The following is a 24,943-nucleotide window of genomic DNA, read 5'->3' as shown; positions in this document are numbered from 1 at the left end:
ATGTATAGTAATAAATTTTTTTGTCCTAAGCTAAAGTTGTCGGAAATTGTTGGTTTGAATAGATCGCACTTTCAAGGAAGCTTCATAAATGTCTTTGGGTTGATTTAGGCTATTTTCTGACCTCCTTAACCAACCTTGAAGGCCTAGAGGCGAAGCATCTATAGTATTTATAATTTGAAAAGAAAAAAACACATTGATTCAAGTTTATAAACAAGTTTATTAGCTTTTTAAAACAAAATATTTTGGATGCCGACATTTAAAAAAACTACAAATATTTTTTTGGTTTTATATTGCCATGACAACCGAAGTGTATCATTCATAAATATCTAATGTATAATATTCCTTTCCTATACAAAATAGTTTCAGTAACTCTGAAAGTCTTATAACTGGTCACTTCATATTAATTTTAATATATTGAATATTTTTAATATTTTTTGTGATAAATTATGGAAATAATTTATTAGGTATGCAATGTGACGATGAAAGGTATAACAAACTTATTTGATAAAGTATTGGGATTTTTGTCTGCCCTTATTTATGTTTGTTTGTTCAATAAGATCTTGTTAACGGATGGATCGATCGTTCCACAATTTTCAACTAAGTAATTATTGAGGGTAGGTTTGATACTATTTGACACTAAAATCACCCCTCCGCCCCTTAAAATAAATATTTTCTTTTTAAACAAATAAAACTTGGTCTAAAGAGCGACCACCAGGCATATTAATTAAAAAAAACCTTCAATTTAAAAGACCAATCATGAATAGAAGCTAACTTGTAGAAAATTGTGTCTTTCTTGTAGGGAAATAATAATATACATTATTTGACTAATTTCTACTTCTTGATATAAAGCTTAGGTATAGTGCCTAATAAAAAATAATGTCATAAAATACAAATGAACAATGATAGGCCAGTATACATTGAAATTTACCAATGGTAAAATGTATATCGGCCAAACATTGGAAATTTGTATTGTATGAAGTAATTTTTTTATTAGGCACTATAAGCTGCTTCTACCTAAATATTAATATATATGGTGTACAAGGTTTTTTTTAAATTGGTCTGTCCATTAACCGCTAGACTATATCCATTATTTTTCCTTTATCATTAAAGCTTTAAATTTAGGCAATTTCGATTTATAATATTTTTGAATAATTAATGCCCCTAGTGGCCAGAGGCGCGGTCTCTAGTTTCAATTCAATAGTAAATTAGCTGATTATATATATAGAAAAACATGACAGATTGTCATGCACTGCAAAAGGCGAGGCTCCTGTAACCTGCGAGGCTGATTGCATCTGTGGCTGCCGAGCCATGATTTTTCCTAAAGTATCTAAATGTCAAAAATCCTCGAATTTGGCAATTACAAGTTTAATGACCTTTATAATACAATAGGAATATCAGTTTATTGATATCCTAACTAAAACACAATTAAATCATTAATAAGCATTAATTGTTAATTATGGTCCAAAAAGTTTATAATAAACACGATTAATCAATCGTTGGTTTATAAACTTTGGGGTCATATATTGAATCATCATCGCAGCAGTGTCCAAACTTTTCCACCAACAATATAATTAAAAGGTAAATTATCATTAATCATAAATATTTTTCCAGAAAAGAAAAGCGAGTAAAATTTAAAGGAAGTAGTCCTGCCAAAATACAGGTATAGTTATTCTTAAAACAAGGATCAAAACATCCATAAAAGCGAAGCACTGAAACAGTAGGACAAACGGACATTAACACTTATATAGTGTCAGAACTGAATAATCAGAATAAATGTATAAGAGTTGAAGCAAAGTTGTAAGTAAATTTGTTGAAAAACTGCTTTATACATACATGATTATGTTTATGGACATACTTACATTTTTAGGACTTGATTATAGAGTTGCTTCGCTAATAACATTATACTTTGTTGTCCCAGGAATCAATATACCAAAAATCAGATCAATCGGATGATTAGATCACATAAAAATTTGTTGTTAAAATAAGTTTAAAAAATCAACATGTTTAAAATGGACGTACGGACATTTTTGTAATGATTATAGAGTTGCTACGCTTTCTAAATCGTACCTAATTATTAAAGGAATCACCATGCAAAATTTGAAATCGATAGGACAATTCTAACATGCCTACGGACGGACGTACGTACGTACGGACGGACCGACCCTAATTATAGAAAAGCTTTGCTTTTAACAAGGATCAAAACATTCATAAGTAGCGAAGCACAAGAAAACTTAGATGGAATTACGGACATGTAATTAAAAGACCAAAAGTAATATTAATATTTTGTATTAGTTAAAAAGGGATAAAAAAGGAAGAGCAGTAAAACAGAATTGAAAATATTAAGAGAAAAGAAACAGAGAAAGATGAAAAAAGGTACAAAGAGAGAGTGAGAGACAAAGAAAAGAAAACAAAAAAAGAAAGGTTTAGAAGGGTAAAAATGTTAAAAAAATGGATTGATAGAGAAAAAGAAATATAGATAGAGATAGACAGAGAAAGAGAGAGAGAGAAAGAGAGAGAGACAGAGAGAGACAGAGAGAGAGATAGAGAAAGGGGGGGGGGAGAAAAGACAGAAAGAAAAAGATAGAGGGAGGGAAAGTCAATTGAAAAGAGAATCAGAATACTTAGAAAATAAAGAAAGTATGCTTGAAAAAGGCACTTAAAAAGCAGCAGCAAAAATGACATTCAAATGTCATCAATGCAATTAAGAATTCCTTTCAATTTAAACCTTACAATATATATAATACCATATCAGGGAGGGAGGGGACATTGGTCTGTTTATTACACTTTTTTTTCAAAGTTTTATAATAACGTTTTCTTGTTTGTTGGTTTAACAACTTTGGGGACTTATTGATTGGTTGTTCATTGAGTTGAGTATCCAAAGGTTTCAACCAATAAATGTAATCTACAGAGGGGGTTATTTTGTGTTATCCTTGGGGTTGAATATCAATAAATTGGTCATCATTTTATCCCTTTAGATTCTTAATATCATATACATGTATCATACATATATGATACTAGTTTTCTGCGGTTTACACTCGAGTTCTAATTGATTATTTAAATATTAGTGGTAACAAAATACATTTTGGTTCAGTATTAAACCATTGGTAATGAACAGCATATCTTTATAATTGTGTCTTGGTATTTTAATTACGTTTTAAAATCATTAGGAGCTGCATTTATTTAAGTAAGCCTTTAAAAAATAAGGTTCTGAACATTCTATTATTTTTATCATTAAAAAAACATTGCCTCTAAAGGCACTTAAGGTAGTGGGGAGGTTGTTAATTCAACACACAATTTTTTTTTGTTTTTAAAATAATGTTGTTTCTTTTTTGTGGGGGGGGGGGGAGAGAGATAGGCATAATTTTTTTCTAGGGGCGATTTCTATTTGAAGTGTGGTGATAACCTCTCTCAAAATAGTTATGAACCTTCCCATAACCTATGAGAAGCTACCCTATATAGGAGAAAGAACCATATCTTTTAATGGACATCCTACAGTACACAAAGACAGACAGACTGACACACATACACACACAGATCCTGTTACTTTATAAGGATGATTTGATATGCACAGTCAAACAAGTGCAGCAAACGAGTGAGGTATCAGATAGCAGATATCAGACGGTGTAAGACCGGGAGATATGGCATTATTTTGTCCACTATCTTTATTAGTTCTAAATCAATTTTCATTACCTCATATACCCCCTCCCCACCCCTTAAAATCTTTTTAAAGTGTAAATTTTAACCCCAATAATTTGCCTTGAGATTTATGGGATTTCTGAAATTTAAAACAAAAAGTGTATTACTGGCTTTCTTCGAGTCGGGCTATCTGTATCCTAACCCCAGCAAACATGCTTTGTTTCTGTGTTAGTTTTGACAGAAAAATAATTAGGAGCCTTGAGGAAAATGGCAAGAACTTTCAGCATTATATTGTTTCAGCAAGAAGCATTGCAAAGAGTAGAGTTGAGATCTGGAGGAAGACTCAGTGTTTCAAATATTACAGGTGTTCTGTCTGTTTGTCTGTCTGTTTGACTGTCTGTTTGTCCTGTCTGTTTGTCTGTCTGTTTGTCTGTGTGTTTGTCTGTGTGTTTGTCTGTGTGTTCGTCTGTCTGTTTGTCTGTCTGTTTGTCTGTAATTAGTCTGCTTTTCTGTCAACTTGACTGTTTTTCTGCCAATTTGTCTGTCTGTCGTCAAGGGTAAAATTTATTTCTTTTTACACATTTAGTAAAATTTGAAAATAGTTATGTCCTTTCTTCTTAGTAATTTATTCTCTTTTTTACATTTTTATTTTAGATTTAAGAAGATTGAGTGACCAGTCTGATTATATTCCAAGCTTTGCTTTACCTAACAGGTCTGCATTGCTCACTCAGGGATAATCAGGGATGTAACAATGGATGATAGATTAATTTATCCTCTAAAATTTGATAAAAACGAAAATCCCCTTAGGAAAAAAATATTGGTAAAAGTTTTTCTCGTATTCATTCGAATCCGGTGGATAGAAACCGGTTCTCATCCATACGAAAAAACTATGTCTAGCATCGTATTATATCCAGCTTTCTACGAATATAGAAATGTACAATAGGCTATAAAAGTTTTCCGGAATTTTAATAAATATAATAGATTTGAAATCTGCATAAAATTTTAAGGAATTTTTATAAAATTCGTTTTTTGTATAATTCTTTATCTATAAGCGCAAATACAAATTAAGTTAAATAATTTTGACATCTGTGATTGGTGGATTGAAAACTATCTGCGCTCTGATTGGAGAAGCTTAAGTGACGTACATCATTCAACCAATTAGAGCGCAGGTAGTTTCCAATCCACCTATCCTATTGGTCAAAATTTATTAACTAAAATTGGATTTGCGCTTTTAAATAATGAATTATATAAAAAACGAATTTTATAAAAAATCCTTAAAATTTTATGAAGATTTCAAATCTATTATATTTATTAAAATTCCGGAAAACTTTTATAGCCTAATGTACAATCATAAGATTAAAACCAGTTTTTTTAGCCGGTGCCTCCGGCACCTCTGGGCTAAAAAAACTAGTTTTAATCTCATATTTGTACTTTCTATATCCGCGGAAAGCTGTTTATAATACGATGCGAGAAATAACTATTACACGTATCCTATTAAATAGATTAGTAAGGTTTTTATGTCTGTAGCATATGATATTGATAACTCCACTCCTACACCAAGTTCAAAGTTTAAGTTTTTAGTAGCGTAGCTACTCTATAATTCAATTTGTCTATCCGTCCGTCCGTCAGTCAGTCAGTAACGCTATGGGGGAAACGTGATTTTCTCGGCTCCTATTAGAGATAGAAAGCTGAAATTATTAGTGAAGATTCCTATGACATATGCTCATCTATTCTATACATTGTTTAGTTCATCTGTCTATTAATTGGGGGTGCTAGATTGATTTCTAGATTTTCAACTTTTTTGTAATTTTCTCAATTCCTGTTCAAGATAAACGGCTTTTTAGGGATTAAATAAATTCACACTCTACATATTTTTTATTAGTTTTATTAAGATGCTTTTATTGGTTGAAGTGCTAGATCGATTCCTAGATTTTTAAGTTTTCATGATTTTTTTGATCCCTATACAAGATAGACAGCTGAAATTTTTAGGGATTGAATAAGTTTAAACTCTATATATTTCCATCAAGTTTTATTACTATACCTTTATTGGTTGGGGTGATAGATCGATTCCTAGTTTTTCAAGTTCTTGTGATTTTCTCAACTCCTGTTCAAGATAAACGGGTGGAATTTTTAGTTATTAATTGAGTCAACATTCTACATATTTTGACTAAAATTTATAAAGACTTACTATTGGTTGGGGTGCTAAATCGAATTTTAGATTTTAACGTTTTTCGTATTAGCTTAATGCTTCAAAAGACTATTATACACTTTTAAAAGGTTTCGTGATTTTTATTATTAAAGTTTTCTGTGACATACTCTGTAGATTATTTTTTCCAGATATCAGTAATAATTTTTGAGCTTTGCTACTTATGGATGTTAACTTGTCATCCTTTAATTTATTATTTTGCCCTTTTCCTGCCTTTTGAATTCGAAATGCATAGGGGCAAATAAGGGAGGAAGGGGGGATGGTGCTTTTTTTTATTTGTTTGTTTTATTACTTTAGGTCAGTTTAGGTTACGTTATATTAAGTTATTCCCGCAGGATTAGAGTACCCCGCAATTGTTAGGCCCAAAAAAAGTACTTTGTAGGAAAGCACCTAATTTTTTTAAAAATTGCAGGCAAATAAAAACAGCAGAACCGTCTGAAGATACTGCAATGAGGAAATCAAGAAATTTAGGTAAATAATTTATAAATGGATATTTACTAGGGTTGGGCCGGATACTTTTTTGGCCGAATACCAGATACCGGATATCCGGCTGATTTCAAATGCCGGATATCCGGCAAATATCCGGTTATCCGGCCAAATTACCGGATATCCGGCCGGATAACCGGCCAAATTACCAGATATTAAAGTAGTAAAAAAAAAATTTCTTCAGAAATCTTATATAAATTTACATTAAGTTAAACTTATTCAGAAAAAATGTTCTTCTAGCTTCAATAATAAGAAAATTATAGCTATTTAAGATTTTAAAAAGCAGAGATTTTTGGTGTAAAGTATAAAAAATTATAGAGCCGGATATCCGGCCGGATAGTTTCAATATCCGGTATCCGGCCGGATATCTGGCCACACCGGATATCCGGCCCAACCCTAATATTTACTCAACTATTTTTATAACTATGTAATTCAGGTGATTTCTCTTGGAAGAGTTGTGGTACCCTCCAAAAAAATAATCATAAATCTTATCAGAACCTATGAGAGGCTACATTAAAAAGGAGAACCATATTGGTTCAGTGGTTATCGGTATCCTTTGATACACATAGATAGACATCCTGTTACTTCAATATATGGGTCATCTTAGAATCCCCTACCTTTTTCAAGTGTATAAAATATATTTTATTTCTCGTCTTATTTTCTTGACTTATTCTTTGACTTACTTTGTACCAGTTTTGATACTATTTTTCTTTCAAAAACAAACTTTAAAAATTTGTAAACTTTGCTTTTATGGATGTTCTTGTACTTGTTTTAATATTGATATTGTATTTATTTTAATAAATGCATAAATAGGCAAACAAAACATTTCAGACTTTCAAACTAATTAAAACTTTATATGTCTCTATCTATACCTCAAATTATTTCTCTCTCTCTCTCTCTCTCTCTCTCTCTCTCTCTCTCTCTCTCTCTCTTTCTCTCTCTCTCTTTCTCTCTCTCTCTCTCTCTCTCTATTTCGTTCTTTCTCTACAAGTTGTACATATCAGTTTATAAATTTTGATATCTGTGATAAATCTATCTATAATACAAAGTAGAACGATGTCTGTCTGTCTCTTAGTTTGTTTGTCTGTTTGTGTGTTTGTTTGTAGCGAAGGATCCCGCTAACCGCTGAACCGCAACCGTTATGGTTCTCCGTTACAGGGTAGCTTCTCATAGGTCTTGAGAAAGTTTATAACTATTTTGGGGGAGAGTTCCACCACCCTCCTTTTTCTTTTTAAATCCAAAATAAAAATTGGGTTATCGAATTCAACTCCCCCCTCCTCAAATGCCCCTATAGGCCTCTAGTTATACAAATAAGAAAGTATGTTTTTTTTTGTCAGAAACAAAATTTTGGAAAATGCCGTTCCGAATTAGTTGTTCTTTTTAGAGAAGCTTCATATGTGTTTGGGTGGTCTAAGACAATTTTCCTGACCCTCCCCCCTCCCTAGAGGCTAGGCGGAAACAACTAGTTTATATAGTGACTAGCGGCTTCGCCCCTAGCCTCTAGGGGCGAAGAGATGACAACAACAAAAAATTCAAAAAAAAAATAAGAAGAACTAAAGAAATCTTCTACAAAAGAAATTTTCTACAAAAGAAATCTTCTACAAAAGAATTCTTCTACAAAAAAAAAATGGGGGGGGGGGAAATTTTTTGTTTTATGGGGGGTTTGGGGTGTCCCACCCCCGAGAAAATAGCTTAAAACCACCACAGGACCAATAGGTATATACCCTGAAGAGTAGAATCCGATCGGTTCATTGGTTACCAAGATCTTAAGCTTCAGACGGACGGACGGACGGACAGATGGACAGACGGACAGACGGACGGACAGACGAACAGGCATCATTCTACTTTGTATTATAGATAAGATTTTTGTTTGTTAGTTAATATCTCGCTAATCACTAAACACATTTAGTTCATCAGTTTAGGTTGCTTTATTTTTGTACTTAAGTCTTGGAATGCAATGGTAATTAATACAAACACATGTTATATTCTATTTTAGAATACAGGGTGATGAGGTCTGACAACATTGTTTCTGGATATTCTGGCGGCCACAGGTAATCATCAAACTATTCATTTACTCAAACTGTCATTATATAAACTAGTTTTACCAGGGGGGTGGGGTGTACTTCTCTAGGAGGTAAAAATGGAGGAGAAAATATTTTCATTTTTACGGGTGGTGTTGACACCACATATCCCCCTTTTGTACGCTTATTACTTAATCTATTTTTGATCACATTGTAGAACAAGATTTACAAGTTTTTAAAACTAAGACAATATATTTAGGAAACTTCGTAGTGCAAGTTTTGACCACCAGATGTCTCCCATTGGCGGGTCTGCCCCGGCCAGAGAACCAGTTTATATGATTAGTAGTTCAAATTTTGACCGCCAAACAGCGTCAGCTGATGCAAATTTTGTGGAAGCCCAGCCGCCGGTCTATCATGAGATTAGAACTCAGCCCAAGGTACAAAGAGATTTTTTGGGAGATTTTTTATTAAGAAGTTGAATTTACCCTCATTTAGAATAGTTAAAAACCTTTCTTGTGTCTATAAGAAGGTTCACTATAAAAAGAGAACAATATCGGTTTAACGGTTAGCGAAATCCTTCGCTACAGACATAGAGGCCTCTAGGGGGTCTTAAGGTGAAAAGGAGGGGGGGGGGGGGAAGTCAACCCTTCCATTATACTTTTTAGTTTTGAAGGTATCTCAGGTAGCAAGATCCTTCAGTTCTGACAGACATCATGTAACTTTCATATAAGGATCAACTTTATTATTTTCAGATTGGAGTACGAAAAGCTACTGGAATGCCGCGCCATATTATACCTCAAAGTGACATACTAACCCTGAAAAGCCCGTCAAGCAGCCATAGCAACAACGACTTAGATTGGATATATACTGACAATCTAGATAATGATAACCATAAAGACTTGGAGGATAAAAATAATGAAAGTAGCGCAGCAAGATCAGCTAAAATGGAACAGAAAAAGAGGCATGTTTTTCTAACAAGTTCAAATAGTTTGGAGGTTTTAGAGGTACTATTTAGAACCTTGTATGCAATTTCTTAAAATAAAAAAAAGTTGCAAAAGATTGGTCCGTCCGGATCGGTTAGCTCTTTTCGTTAATCTAAACAGGTTAGAGTTGTCCTATCGATTTCAAACTTTGCACGATGATTCCGATAACAATGAGGTACGATTTAGGAAGCGTAGCAAGGCTATAATCGTTACCAGAAATTCCGAACGTCCATTTCAAACATGCTATTTTTGTATGTTATGATTATCCTATTCATCTGATTTTTGGATTACTGATTCCTATTACACAAACGTAAAATGCTATAAGTGAAGCACCTCTAATAATCAGGTCCTTATGTTTAAATGTTCGTTTGTCCTAACGTTTCAGAGCTTTACTTTTTTGGATGTTGTCATCCTTGTTACTTGTAAAAGCCTTGATATTTAAAGCTGGGACAATTAAGTAAAATAATAGACATATCAAGTATCTTAATTACCTTTATGTAATTTGACATTAGATTAACAGCATATTTTTGCGTCTTCTGCAGTTTTGTACAATATGTTGAGGTTTGCCCTAATGGATAATATCAGCCTTGTATTATTTAGGATTTGGACATAAATGAAGCTGCAAGTAGCTATGTTCCAAGTGTTTCAAATCCAAGAAGAAGCCAAGTCAAGGTAAATGGATAAAATAACAAGGACGAAGCAGCTTATAGTGCCTAATAAAAATGACGTCATACAATACAAATGCCCAATGATAGGCCAGTGTACATTTTACCATTGGTCAATATCAATGTATACTGGCCTATCATTGGTCTTTTGTATTGTATGACGTTATTTTTTATTAGACACTACAAGCTGCCCAAAAGGAGTGTTGCTTTTATATTTCTCTTACTGTGAATGCGAAATTCCAAGATTATTATATATTAGAAGGTTGAATATATCAGGGAAGGTATTTTTTAGTGCGATTTCTCTTGGGAGGGCGGTGGTACCCTACCCCAAAATAGTTGTCAAGCTTCCCAGGACCTAAGAGAAGCTACTTTGTAAAGGAGAACCGCATCGGTTCTGCACTCAGCAAGAATCCTTTTGTACAGACAGACAGGCAGACACCCTGTTAAATTTATATGTATAGATGTTAAATGTTGTTTTCATTTATACTAATATGTAACAAATCAACCCTAAATAAACTCTAAGAAACATAAAATATAAATCAACGTGGGGGATGGGGTTGGTTTACTTGCAATATGGATGGATAATTTCCAGATGCACTTATGCAATGAATGTGTGAAGTTAATCAAATCAAGATTAAATTACAGTAGATTAAAAGTTATAGACTTTTTTGAAACAGTTTTAAATGAAAAGATTCCAGTAAATCATGAAAATTATTTGGTTGATTACATGCCTTCCTATTACATTGAGAAAGATTTAGGAAAATTTGGTGCAGGTTTTAAGCCATTTTGAATGTGAGGGGGACGCTGTTTTGTCAACAACTTTCTGAGAAAAGGCCATAGCAGATCATATAGGCGTTGCTACAAAAGACCAACTCTACAAAAGACCAACACCTACAAAAGACCAACTAGGCGTTGATACAAAAGACCAACATTCAAAAAATCGTAATGCTAGAAGGTCTAAAGCTGCAAATGGTCTAACATTATATCTGTATTTATCAAATTAATAAAATAAATGCTTTAAATAGATTATAAACGACACAATAACGAGAAAAAGCAGTAAATTATTTTTTTGTATCAATGCAATGGAATAATTGCATGAAAAACTTCTAATTCTTGAAGAAAAAATCTTAAATCTTCCAATTTTAATGATAAAAAATCATTACATTCCAACATTTTTTTTCTAGGGACGATTTCTCTTGGGAGGGTGGTGGTACCCTCCCCCAAAATAGTTATAAACCTTCCCGAGACCTATGAGAAGCTACCCTGTTAAGGAGAACGCGATCGGTTCAACGGTTAGCGAGATCCTCTGGTACAGACACACAGACAAACAAACAGACAAACATCCTCTTATTTTAGTATAAGAATTTGATGTTTATGTAACAATATAGTTGTATCAATTGATATTTTGTATGGGTAGAACTTGTGTAGGTGTCGGTCTTTTGTAGGTGTTGGTCTTATGTTGGTGTTATTCTTTTGTAGAGTTGGTCTTTTGTAGAGTTGATCTTTTGTAGGTGTTGGTCTTTTGTAGAGTTGGTCTTTTGTAGCAACGCCGATCATATAAGCCAATAATGCTTTGCCCCATCAGCCAATGAGATATTAGTTTATCCCAACCAACCAATGAGAACTTTGTTTAGCCTAATCAGCCAATGAGAAGTTTCAAATGGTCGTGGGTTAAGTTATTTATGTGGAAGAAGAAACATTAGGTGAGTCAACACTCTCTAGTATAATTATATCTACTGTCGGATTAATGAAAATTTGAAATTCAGGGTCGAAGATTAGACATTGATGAAATTAAACATTTGAAACTCTTAATTTTTGGAGCTACGAATAGGTAAAATTTAAGTTTTAGTGAAGCTTCTCTGTTTTATTTTGATTCGAAAGAGAAAGATATGGAGAGAGAGAGAGAGAGAGATAAATAAAAAAAAGAGAGAGAGAGGGAGTAGAGGGACAATGGACTATATAAATCAATCTTAGTACTTTTAAAACAAGCCCTGTTTTTCTAACTCAAGAAGGCATTATTTTTGTATTTTTATTATCTTTAAATTTCTTAATGATTGTTTGCATGTTTTGTTAAGCTCCGCTTTTCTGGATATTGTCATCTTTATATTAGACATATTTATTTAGGGCATATCCGGACAGTTGGAAAAGACAGAGCTTTGTGTTTGAGATGAAACATGACCTTAGGTAAATAAATACTTATTTACAATGTTTACATATCCTTTATTAGCGGCTTCTGGCATTTAGGAACTGTGTATTTGAATAAGAAAGGAAATTAGGAGAATAGCCCTAATCAAACTTAGATCTAAGAATTTAATAGCCTAAAACCACATTAAGGGACCTATAAGGAGCTTCCATAAAATGGAGAACTAAATCGGTTCGATAGTTATCTAAATCTTGAGCTATAGACAAAATAAACTTTATATAATATAATACCATAGTAGTTGGTTGTGTACAGCCATGTTTTAGGCTACTTTTAATGGGACAAAGATGAATGCCGGTGAAAATCTCAAATGCTCTTTTTAATTTGATTTACGATAAAATAAGCTATTTGTTAAAAGTATTTTGATCAAAATACATTACTTTAAATTGGTATTCATTTTACCATCCAGTATAAATTTACTTGATTCGTCAGTGTGTCGGCCAAGCCACAAAAAAAGACAGAGAAACATAATTTTAAAAAAAATAATTAGTGATTGTTGAAGATGATATTCTCTCTTTCTTTTTATTTTAACTAAACATCTGCTTTATAACACACTTTGTCCGATTGTCTATGATTAATTGCCATCCTTGTTTAATTGCAAGATTAACTTTTCATTCTTGTTTTGTTTAGGTTTGGTCTGATCCAGAATTCCGGCGGCCCCTGCGGGGTCCTTGCGGTCATACAAGCATTTGTAATCAATATTCTCATCAATGGATGTGCTCTGTTCAAGGTTAAGAAGGTAAAACCAGAGATCTAAAGGGATAAGACAATAGCCGATTAATTGATGTACATCCCCAATGATGATACACAAAATTACCCCTTCTGTAGATGAAAATTAGTGATTGACACGTTTGAACACTTAACTTAATTAACCAATTAATGAAAATTTACTAAAGTCTCCGAAGTTGTTAAGTCAATGAATAAGAAAATGTTCTTCAAAAGTATTATGATCCTTATATGAAAGAAGCAGGTTGTTTGTTTGTTTGTCTGTATGTTTGTAACAAAAGATCTCTCTAACCACCCGACACGTTGCAGTGTAGTTTCTTAAAGGTTCAAGAAAGGAAATTATCTATATTCGCTAAGATGAGAGAAATTTTGGCACCAAACAAATTTGTACGATGAAAATTATGAAATATAGAGAGCGAGGTTGACCTACCTTTAACATTAGTGTAAAACGCTAGAGGGAGAAAGGGTTAAATAATTGCATCTCCCCATCACAATATCCTTGTGCCGACTCTCAGTTTGGTTATTGAAAATCAACCAATATGGTTTTGAGGATATTAAAACAGCAAAGTAGCAGAAAATTATTTAGTAACAGACGAAAAAGGTCATTAAAAAAGGGATGGAGGTAGTTATCTGTATATACATATCTATACTACATACATATCTGTATATACATATCTATACTACATACATATCTGTTCCTTTCACCTTCTCTTAAGATTGCTTCAAAAAACCTGTTTGGGGGTAGTCAATATTTACCTATAAAACAATAAAAGTTTTAATAATTAATATATATTATATAATATGTATTTTATAATGTTAAATAATTTCCCGCCCCTTATTTCAGAATAGCATGCTATAATCGTTAGCAATAAAGAATGATATCAAATGCTAAAGATATTGTAGTTTTTCTTTTATAACAATTGAAAAATAATTAATTTCAGTGCTAAATGTTATTTTTTTACTTTTGAAAAGTTTTAATTTATCCAAAAATCCACCTAACACTGGAATTTCTTGATGAATAAATATTTATCAAAAGCTTTGTTAATATCAAACTAACATTAATTAAACAACATGCATTATTTATATATAAAAGGTTATAAATATTTCGGGAATAGTCCCTTTCATAGCTACGCCCCTTAAGGGGAGATTCGTCTTAATTTTTAAAATAGCTTTTTATAGGTTATTTTAGTTTAGATTAGGTTATATTGGGTTAGGTGATTGCCCACAGAGTTAGGCAATTGGCCCCGCAGGGTTAGAATCCCCCGCAGGGGCTATAAATAGGAGAAAAGCTACCGTAAAAAATACGAACAATCGCCCCTGAAGGTGCGTTGCCACGAAAGGGACTATACCCAATATTTGCTTTATTACATAACTATGGGATAGAATATTCTAGAATATAAAATTTTGTATTATTAAGATAGTTAAAAAATTAGTTATAAAAACTACGGAAGATATCATATATTTATATTTTAAGTTTTTAAGCCAACAAATAAGAGAACGTGTTTATAAAACGTTGGGTACCAGTATAATTTAAAGGCTAATGTCCCCTCCCTGGAAATAACATTAAATATTTGCTAGGCTGAAAATGCATTGTGTCTAACCGAAGAGGAGAGAAGAAAGGCTCTTGTAGCGGCCATAACTTGGATTATTCATAGAGCTCATAATAGTAAGGTAAAATAGAATATTATGTGTAGCGAAGCTGCTCTATAACTAGGGTATGTACGTCTACATATCTTTGATTATTCATAGAGCTCACAATAGTAAGGTAAAATAGAATATTATTTGTAGCGAAGCTTCTCTATAACTAGGGTATGTACGTCTACTTAACCTTGATTATTCATAGAGCTCACAATAGTAAGGTAAAATAGAATATTATTTGTAGCGAAGCTACTCAATAACTAGGGTATGTACGTCTACATAACTTTTATTCATAGAGCTCACAATAGTAAGGTAAAATAGAATATTATTAGTAGCGAAGCTGCTCTATAACTAGGGGTATGTACGTCTACATAACTTTGATTATTCATAGAGCTCACAATAGTACGGTAAAATAGAATATTATTTGTAGCGAAGCTTCTCTATAACTAGGGGTATGTACGTCTACATAACTTTGATTATTCTTAGAGCTCATAATAGTAAGGTAAAATAGAATATTATTTGTAGCGAAGCTTCTCTATAACTAGGGGTATGTACGTCTACATAACTTTGATTATTCATAGTGCTCATAATAGTATGGTAAAATAGAATATTATTTGTAGCGCAGCTCCTCTATAACTAGGGGTATGTACGTCTACATAACTTTGTATATTCATAGTGCTCACAATAGTAAGGTAAAATAGAATATTATTTGTAGCGAAGCTCCTCTATAACTAGGGGTATGTACGTCTACATAACTTTGATTATTCATAGTGCTCACAATAGTAAGGTAAAATAGAATATTATTTGTAGCGCAGCTCCTCTATAACTAGGGGTATGTACGTCTACATAACTTTGTATATTCATAGAGCTCATAATAGTATGGTAAAATAGAATATTATTTGTAGCGCAGCTCCTCTATAACTAGGGTATGTAAGTCTTACCACTGCACTGTCATAACGTAATTATTCAAAAGCAAGGTCTTCGACGATTTTCTACGATTGTTATTGCTTCGCTACTTATAGATTTACGTATTATATCTATGGCGTTTTTTTATGAATTCAAATCTATTGAATCTTAAGATTGTAAAAAAATCCATCAAACTTGTCTGTAAAAAAGCTTAACTGCTTCTTTCTACTGCTTCAAAAGAAATAGATAGAAATAAATAGAAATGTGGGTCATCACTACAATTATTAATATTACTACTATCAGAGATCTTAAGGGATAAGACAATTGCCAATAAATTAATGTACTTCCCTTATGATGAAACACAAAATTACGTCTTCTGTAACTCACAATTGCTGGTAGATACGTTTGGGCCCTCAACTAAATAAACCAGCTGATCAAAATGCATTAAAAGTCCCCAAAGTTGAGCACTGATAAATACACCCCCCCCCCTCAACACCCGATAATTTGAAAAAAGATTTTAAAAAGGAGGGTGGTGGGGGGAGGGTATTATAATTAAATTGTTTATTACCTTATGTTAGGTTAGGTTTGGTTATATTGGGTAAAAAGAAGCCCCCGCAGGGTTAGTGTACGGCCGATATAGGACCCGCAGTGTTAGAATTAGAAATAAAACTACCCCTCCATCCTTATTTCTAACTTTTCAAAAATTAAGGGTGGGGGATGGGGTTAAAAGTGCTCAACCGAACACTTTTGGCAAATGACCAATATTTCAGGAGAGCCCGTATATAGTTTGCCTAACAGACAACAAGTCAAGTGCTAGCAACAACCCTCTGCTGTGTGACGGGGTCACAGAGTACATTACAGTTCATCAGCTCACTACACTAACACAGCTCAGAGGTTTTGTTCAGGTAAGTTAAAAGGTTAAAAAGTACTTTAGGTACGACGGGACTATCGGCTACGTACTTAGATGCTTCATTGCTCATTTCATCCACCCACCACTTTAAATTTTAGTTTAAAGATTAAATATAAACAATACATATTTAGGAGGGTATATATTTTAGTTGGAATTTCTCGTGGAACGAGGGTTAAGGTACCCTCAAAATAGTTTTAAACATTATTTGGACATTTACTGGAATTACTTTAAAGGAGAACCATATCGGTTTATCGGTTAGCCAGATCCCTTACAAACAGAAAGACAAACAGACAGTCATCCTATATCTTTATTAGTTTTGTATAATGTAAAAGAGAACAAATATGAGTCAGAAAACGGTTCATGTAAGAGGAAGCAGCGTATAGTGCCTATAAAAAAATGACGTCCTACAATACAAATGACCAGAGGTGTATTTTTAAAAAACTTTTTTGGTTCACTGCCTCATTAATATAGTGAGGCAAAATTATCCTTTCTAAATTTTAGCGAGCCTCACTGATTTTTATGAGGCGAAGAATTTTTTGTGAGGCAAAAGTTTTTTAAGAATCCACCTCAGTATACATTTTACGATTAGTAAATATAAATGTCTACTGGTCTATCGTTGGTCATTTGTAATGTATGGCGTCATTTTTATAGGCACTATAAGCAGCTTTATAGAAGCCTGTTAGTTAGATCTCCTAATCGGCTGGACTATTCAAGCCTTAATTTTGAGGGTTACTTAATGTTGATTCAATGTAGGTTTTATATAAAATGGTTGGTCAATTAATCTATGGAGATATCTATTATACCTTCTTATTATTCTGAACAGGATAACCTAAATTTCTACCTGGCAACTGGAGGTACAGGTTCCATGCTGGCAGTGGTCTACTCGGTTATTTTATCCAGGTAATATTTTACATTCTTATTCTGAACAGGATAACCTAAATTTCTACCTGACAACTGGAGGTACAGGTTCCATGCTGGCAGCGGTCTACTCGGTTATTTTATCCAGGTAATGTTTTTCCCAGGTATGGGAATTTGAGTACCCAATGTTTTTCAAATTAACAAACAGTAAAAATATAGATACCAAGCTGGTTGACCTCTAGAGTTAATATGATACACCTTAAGATCTTATTTTGATGTATCTCTGGGTCAAATCGTGCTAAATAAAATGCTCCTTTTCTTGTGCCAAGACATTTCTCCCACTTTACCTATTAATGTTGCTCACCTGAAATAGAAGAAGATGCGCCATTTTTAACATCTGTAGTTAAGACGCAATGTTAGGCCTAGATTTGCACGAAACACCTTTTCGACAACGAGCGGATGCGATGCATGTTATACCAAGGGTGTCCCATAGTATAGTGGTTAGCACACTACGCTTTGGTTGGGAAAAATCGAGTTCAAGTCACTACGTAGACTATGTACTTGGTTGACAAATGCAGTCGCAATTTGTCAGATTGTTATCACGCAACCTTCCATGAGATGCCCTAGAGTTGTAAGGGGGGAAATTTGAAGTTAGGATTCTAGATATCAAGCAACTTATATCATGCTTTCCACCGTCCATGCTCCTCATTCATATGAGAGTGCCTTAATTAGGGTGGCTTATTATGGAACACTTGCCAAAACTCTAGGCCAGGGTGATATAATAACGAGTAGCTTCCATGAGAATAACAGGTCAGCTTGTAATGTAACATAGAATACACTCAGCTGTGCGCGAAGCTTAACAATCTATGATTGGCCAAAGGATTCTCACCTCCAATCTCTGTGTGCATCTGAATCCTAACTTCAGAGAATCAGGGCTATACGGAAATATAATTATTGTAACACAAAATAAGGAGCATGGAAAGGAAACGAAGTAGCGGGTTTCGTCGTATTTTCACATTAGCTTTGATATGTTATTGTAGGTCAGGTTAGGTTAGGTAAATGTTAATGATTGCCCCGCAAGGTTAAAACCCTCTGCATGGGAAATAGTAGAAAAGGTACTATGAAAATAGACGAAACCCGCTACTTCGTTTTCTTTCCATGATCCCAAAATAAATTTGTTTTTGAAATTTTTAGGGGTATAGAAAAAATAAAGGAGGATTTTGACAGTCCAGATATTTGTCTACTCTCCCAACTTTTCTACTGTAATCAAGGTAAAGAGAAGCTCTTTATAGTGTATTTAAAAAATTACGTCATACAATACAAATGACCAATGATAGGCCAATACACAGACTAGTTTACCAATGGCAGGCCAGTAATTGACCAATGTTAGGCCAGTATCACGTAATTTTTATAGGCACTATAAAAAGCTTCATGTAATGATATTAAACTATTGAATTGACAATTTTGCTTATAAGAGCGTTAAGACATATGAAAAATGGATAAATTATTTTAATTTAAGAAAGTTAGCTTACATTTTTAGATGTATATCAGACATTAAAAAAATGGTGTACTATTTTTGAATAAAAAATATAAAAAATACAATAAAATCGGATAAACAAATTTAAATTGTTTTATTTCTTACAAGGACAATAGCATAATGAAGTAGCAAAGCACAAAAATTTGAGTTTTGTAGCATTACTGACAGACCGACGGACCATGTAATCTATATACTGGATGTTAGAGACAATCTTCACAAAAATTCAAACGTCTATCCCTAATAGCAGCTAAACAAAACTTCTAATTTTGTATTTTAGAATTAGTCAATTTGCTGCTAACTGGTAGAGCCTGTTCTAATGGGTTTAACAATACCAAGGAGCTGCCTGGAGGTTTCATACTAAAGGTTAGTTTAAATAACAGACAATATACCTCAAAGTACATTGTAGAGCATAAATACCCCTTTCCCTTATTTTTGAAACAAATTGAAAAGGGAGGGGTAAGATTTTCGTTGCTTGCTTATTACTTTAAGCTAGGTTTTATTGGTTACTGGGTAGCCCCGCAGGGTTATAGGGCACAGAAGATATTAACCCCGCAAGGTAAAGGATAGGGGTTAGGCATAAGAATAGAACCTCCTCCCACTTATTCTCTAAATTAAAAGAAAGGGGGGGGGGTTAGATCTCGAGAGGCACTTTGTGCCTTTATAAATTTTTTTTTCTCAAAAACTTTTCTCTTATACAGTAGTTTATTATATCAATTTTATTCATTTATTTTACTTATTTGGCTTTAGGTAATTTTAGGTGCTTTTCCTAAATTCAATTCCAACATACTGATACACTATAGAACATGAGTTGTAGAACAGCTGCACTATTCACTGATAATTTAATTGTTTTTCTCTATATTCATTCGAAACCTATTAATATCCGGTGAACTAGAACCAGTTCTCAGCCAGACGAAAAAGTTATGTCTTATATCATATTACATCCAGTTTCTACGAATATGAAAATGTATAACTATAAGATTAAAACTATTTTTTTTCAGGCTTGGCTTCTCGGGGCTAAAAAAAATATTCTTATTTTATAAGTGTACACTTTATATCCGCGGAAAGCTGTTTATAATACGATGCGAGAAATAACTATTACATTATTTTTTATCTTTCAGGGTATTCATACAGAGAATGAAATTGGCCTTCTTTCTTTATTTGAATTTTATAAGGTAAATATCTTATCAATTCTAACCAGTGCAGGACCAATTAGGTTCTCTAAATAGGAGAAAATATTTAACCAAAATCCCTTGAAAAACGCCTATTCGTTTAATATTATAACATCTTCCTTTTTGAAATTTTAGTAACCCTTTGGAGAATATGGGATGTTTTCCCAGCTATTATTTAAGAAAGTGAGTCGAAATTTTCGATGAAAATTCATATGAAATATTAATATCTAGTCTTTACATTATTTTGTACTCCTGTCTTTCGAGCATGCTTAACAAAATATAACATTTCAAAGAATTAATATTCCTGTTGCCAACAATGGAGCCAAAAATAAATTTTGTAGACATCCTAACATTTGAAAATTATGTTTTAGTCCTGTGAAATCGGAAGTTATCTGAAAAGTCCTGCATGTAATGTTTGGGTGATATGTAGTGAATCTCATTTTAGTGTTCTATTTTCTTCTCATCATACCACAATTAACGAGGTAAGGAAATTTTTTTTTTTGGGGGGGGGGCACCAACCTCCTCCCAGGAGAAATCTCCAAAATAAGATAACGAAGCCCTGCGGATGTTGTTGGTAATAAATTAAAAACATAACAAACACCATCGAGCGGCGAAAAAATATTTTTTGTTAATAGTTGATTTTATCATGGATTAGATGGAAAATTATGTAGCCGCTAGTAGAGAGAGAAAAAGATAGAGATAATCATTAGAGGGAGGCAGAGAGAGAGAGAGGGAAGAGACAAGTAGATATGTAGAGAGATAGATCGAAAAGAAAGAGTGAGAGGGTTGGAGAGAGAATGAGAGAGTGAGAGAGAGAAAGAAAGAGTGAAAGCATAAGGAAAAAGGATAAGAGGATGAATACTCACCCCCGTTTCATGGTAAAATTCTACTTCCCCATCCCTAAATTTTTAAAGAAAATTTAGCAGACGAAAATCAAAAGCCTTTTTGTATGTCAATCATAAATAATAATGTGAATAAAAAGAAAAGCGATATTTAGCAAACAGCCGTGGGCGGTCAGAATCAGCTGAATTTTTATTATGAAAAAAATTTCCCCCTTTTTAGAAATGAAAGGATTCATCTTTCATGCACAAATTTTTTAAAATAAAAATAAATTCTTTTTAATTTTCTAATTAAAACATTAAAACAAAAATATCTAAAAGTAAAAAGTAAAAAAAAAATATTTTTTTAGGTGTTGTTATTTTAGTATTTTTTTATATTTAATAACAAAATTTTATTTTTATTTTTAATTTTAATATTATATTCTAATTAATAAAACTTTACATATTAATTTTGTAATCCTCCCATTTGAAAAGTGGTGGAATAGCAATAAAATTTAGCGCGGCAACAGCGCTAATTAGGCCCCTGGGCCGACTGCCTATTTTCGTCTTCTAGTTGCTTAGATTCCTCTCTTTTATTTTTTTCTCTGGATGGATAGAGAGATAAAAATAGATAGAAAGATAGATAAAATCGATGGAGAGATATAGAGAACGATGGAGAGAGAGAGAGTAAGAGCTAGAGAGATTTAAAAAAAAATATTGAAATTGTTTTAGGAAGAAAAGTTTGATATGTATTACTATGATGGATTGGCTAAACAAGACTCTATAATCAAGTAAATAATTTTTGGTGCTTTAACTCAAAGTGCCTATGGATCACTAAACCCCACCACCAAATTTATGAAATAAATTGAAATTAGGGGAGTGGGAAGGGAGTAAGTTTTTTTTCTATCACTAACCCCTGCAGGGTCTATTTCTGGGTGACAAAACCCTGCAGGAATATCCAGTACCATATAACATAACCTAACCTGACCTAAATTTCCTTAAATTTAAAAAAGTGTTTGGGGGTTTCTGTGATCGACAAGGGTCTCTGTGAAAAAATCATAGTATGTTAATCTGTCTGAAGCTTTTTGATTTTTACAGGTCCTAATTTAAAAGGACTCTCCACAGAAAAACCAACTTTAGATTTTTGAAAATCTAACCTGAAATTATTATTCTCTGTTCAATTTTAGGCATTTTTTGTTTTTGTGGCATCGCGATCGAAGCCCTTTGAAATTTTTTACCTCCTTTAAGTGAATCCTCCCGCCATTTAATTTGTGCTGCTTTAGTGATTTTTAGCTTCTATTTTTGCCGCCGTTGCCGCATTCATCGCCCTTCTCCGCCGCTACTCCGCTGTACGTCGCTTTTTAATACATGCTCCCCTCTCCCTTGTTCAGAAATTAAATGGAGGCTGGGGGTGTTGTGTATAGCTACGTACGCAATGTATAGCGGAGTAGCGGCGGAGAAGGGCGATGAATGCGGCAACTGCAGCAAAAGATGGTTATATTTGGCGGAGGCGAACACAAAATGGAGGCGGCAGGATTGTCCAGTCAAGGAAGAGGATAAATCGTAGAGCGGCCGGTTGCAATGGAGCAAATGTTCTTTAGCGGCGAACACATATTGAGTGGAGGAAAGTGTAGTATATATTGTTATAGCGGCAGTACAAATAGGCGGCGGACAAAATTTTCAAAGGGCTTCGATCGCGATGCCACAAAAACAAAAAATGCCTAAAATTGAACAGAGAATAATAGTTTCAGGTTAGATTTTCAAAAATCCAAAGTTGATTTTTCTGTGGAGAGTCCTTTTAATTGTTTTTGTGTGTAGATATGCAATTGAGACTCCAGAAGAGACAAAGAAAGTCGCTTAAAAAACTTATGACCTCATAAAAATGAGGGACGAGGAGAGGAGGAAGGGAAAGAAAACCCTTAAAAAAGAGATGAATAATCCCTCATTTTTATGACGCCACTTTCTTCGTCTTCGAGCATCGACACTATTTATTTTACTTTGTTCGTTGGTCTGTTGGTAATCCTACATTAGTTGTTAATGATACACAAACTGCAGATTTGTATGTTAGTGGTTGAAAGTTTTTGACTTTCAAAATGACGAACCAACCAATAAAAATTGAATAAAAGTCCCCAAAGTTGTTAAGCCAACGAAGTAGGAAGCGCTATTATAAAACTTTCGGGACTTCCTGACAATTGTATGTTGTCTAGACTGACACTGACACCCGCCAGAGAAAATGGTCAACTGTCAATGCAACCATCGGCGTCGCCCCTAGAAAACTGTATCAGGTACTTTTAGTAGCGTAGCTACTCTATAGGTGAGGTCTAATGTATCCATGCGTGAATGCGTCACACTTGTCGATCAATTTTAATTGAATTATCTATCTAGTAATGGGTCTCTCTCTCTCTCTCTCACTCACTCACTCACTCACTCACTCTTTCCGTATCACTATCTCTCTCTCACTTTCTCTTTTTCTGTATTTCTCTCTATCTCTCTCTTTTGCTCTCTCTTTTGCTATCTCTCTCTCACTCTCTCACTCTCTCTCTCTCTCTCTCACTCTCTCTCTCTTTCTCTCTTTCTCTGTCTCCCTCTCTCTGATAAATAATACATATATTGCAGCAGTTTTCTACAAATTATTTAGATTAAAAAATTACAAGAAGAAAAAAGTTTCAGTATTTGCCGAAAAAAAGTTTTAATTTAAATAGGAATTCTGCGTTTCTCCTGTGAATGTGGGATTAGGGCATTTCAATACGATAATAGGTTTAGGGTTTTTCAATTTATGATCTTTTTAGTGTCTATCCTATAGGTGTGGTGTGTCTATTTTATATTTATTGAGTAATGAAGTTGATGTTATTTTTAAACTTTTAAAAAAGGACCTTAATACAACAACGAAATTAATTCTGAGCTGGATCTTTAAATCACCACTAAAATGATTTAAAGATCCAGCTCTGTATATATTCACGAATCCTATAGTTGGGGGGCAACACTTTTTATCTGGCCCCCAAATGTTATTTTAGATTTATTTCGCTTGTTGGCTATACCTTCTTCCTATGGTATTGTAATTGTAAAGTTCATTTAACAGTATATTAATTATTATCAACTATTTCTAAATTATTGAACGTTATTTTTCTTTTCAGGACAAAATGGAGAGATTTTTCTATTGACTGGAATGGGAGTGAAAGATTGCTCTAAATGGATAGTGTTTTGTTTGTTTTCTTGACCTAAAACACAGTGCAGCTTTGACCTTTGTGTCAGAACCTAAATTGGGACAAGCAAACTTGTTCAAAATTTTAAATAAATATTATTTGCTTTTCTTGTCATGATTATGCGTTTACTCCTAGGGGATGAAAATTGAACTTGAAATTTTCAAATCTAATTTTCTCAAAAACCGCTGCATTTTAGATTTTATTGAAAAGTGAAATGAAGTTTCCTAACCTAGGGTAATGAAATTCACTACGTCCCAATTTAGGTTCCGACACAAAAGTAAAAGCACCTTCATACGCATTGTGAAAATGCACCCGCACTGCATTTCATCCATTTAATATTGTATCCATTTTTATATTAGTTTTTTTTAGTTTAAATATAATATTATAGTTAAGATCATTTTTGCTTTATTTACAGAATTTAAATCCTACAGTCCCCTTCCTCCCTGAATATGTAACCTTAGATCAAAAAAACGAAAAAAAAAGACAAAAACATTTAGGAACATTAATGCAAATAAAGTACATGCCACTCAAAATTTATTCATATTATTAAAACTATTTCTTCGTAGTTAACATTTATATTCTATTAATTTTATTCAATGGTTACTTTATACTTATTTGTCATGCTAATTAAAATTTTTTATAAAATATGAATTTTTTTTTTATTAATTCTATTATTGTATTTATTTTAAGCTGGTAAATAAAAAACATAAATCTTAATGCAACTATTTTCTCTTTAATTTGCAGAATTTCAATAAATCACAAATTAGAGTTTTGTTATCAGAGATGTTTTTAGACAATATAGTTTATCTTGAAATGAAAAATCTGCTGAATGTCATAGGGTATTAAGATAGTTTAATTATATTTGATAAGTTCAACAATAAATTGTTAAACTTTTCACCGTTTCTTTTTAAATTAGAATAAATAGGAGAAATATATGTTTTTTCTTTTTCATGCAAAAATGGTGTATTCACACAAACTAAC

At 33.1% G+C, this 24,943-nt stretch overlaps 2 protein-coding genes across 2 annotated transcripts; both read left to right on the top strand.

Moving 5' to 3' along the window:
* The first annotated feature begins 1,615 nt into the window (after positions 1 to 1,615).
* On the top strand, positions 1,616 to 21,299 carry LOC145335276 (putative ubiquitin carboxyl-terminal hydrolase MINDY-4). Its single transcript, XM_080181015.1, has 19 exons — positions 1,616 to 1,660; positions 3,937 to 4,000; positions 4,291 to 4,348; positions 6,255 to 6,313; positions 8,325 to 8,379; positions 8,609 to 8,786; positions 9,102 to 9,353; positions 9,933 to 10,004; positions 11,764 to 11,828; positions 12,122 to 12,181; positions 12,828 to 12,936; positions 14,502 to 14,594; positions 16,238 to 16,372; positions 17,201 to 17,277; positions 18,430 to 18,506; positions 19,050 to 19,135; positions 19,891 to 19,944; positions 20,313 to 20,423; positions 21,279 to 21,299. The coding sequence occupies exons 4-19, from the start codon at positions 6,292 to 6,294 to the stop codon at positions 21,297 to 21,299; spliced, it is 1,467 nt and encodes a 488-aa protein (XP_080037141.1). The 5' UTR covers positions 1,616 to 1,660; positions 3,937 to 4,000; positions 4,291 to 4,348; positions 6,255 to 6,291.
* Positions 21,300 to 21,495: 196 nt separating this feature from the next.
* Positions 21,496 to 24,685, top strand: LOC145303790 (putative ubiquitin carboxyl-terminal hydrolase MINDY-4). The gene is made up of 3 exons (XM_080145401.1): positions 21,496 to 21,550; positions 22,967 to 23,044; positions 23,894 to 24,685. The coding sequence occupies exons 1-3, from the start codon at positions 21,507 to 21,509 to the stop codon at positions 23,946 to 23,948; spliced, it is 177 nt and encodes a 58-aa protein (XP_080001527.1). The 5' UTR covers positions 21,496 to 21,506; the 3' UTR covers positions 23,949 to 24,685.
* The last annotated feature ends 258 nt before the right edge of the window (positions 24,686 to 24,943 follow it).

This window comes from Acartia tonsa, chromosome 13 (genome assembly GCF_053477335.1).
Source record: "Acartia tonsa isolate MP-2025a chromosome 13, ASM5347733v1, whole genome shotgun sequence".
In the NCBI taxonomy this organism is placed as follows: domain Eukaryota; kingdom Metazoa; phylum Arthropoda; class Copepoda; order Calanoida; family Acartiidae; genus Acartia; species Acartia tonsa.
The sequence above is the reverse complement of the archived record's forward strand: the minus strand, read 5'-3'. Positions and strand labels throughout refer to the sequence as shown.

Excerpts from the sequence above, each read along its gene's own strand:
- LOC145335276 (XM_080181015.1), top strand. The coding sequence starts at position 6,292 with ATGAGGAAATCAAGAAATTTAG. Across the intron at positions 9,354-9,932 it reads ATAGTTTGGAGGTTTTAGAG|GATTTGGACATAAATGAAGC; the intron begins GTACTATTTAGA and ends TGTATTATTTAG. Across the intron at positions 20,424-21,278 it reads ATCATACCACAATTAACGAG|CGCGGCAACAGCGCTAATTA; the intron begins GTAAGGAAATTT and ends AATAAAATTTAG.
- LOC145303790 (XM_080145401.1), top strand. The coding sequence starts at position 21,507 with ATGTATTACTATGATGGATTGGCTAAACAAGACTCTATAATCAA. Across the intron at positions 21,551-22,966 it reads AAACAAGACTCTATAATCAA|ACTGACACTGACACCCGCCA; the intron begins GTAAATAATTTT and ends TATGTTGTCTAG. Across the intron at positions 23,045-23,893 it reads CCCCTAGAAAACTGTATCAG|GACAAAATGGAGAGATTTTT; the intron begins GTACTTTTAGTA and ends TTTTCTTTTCAG.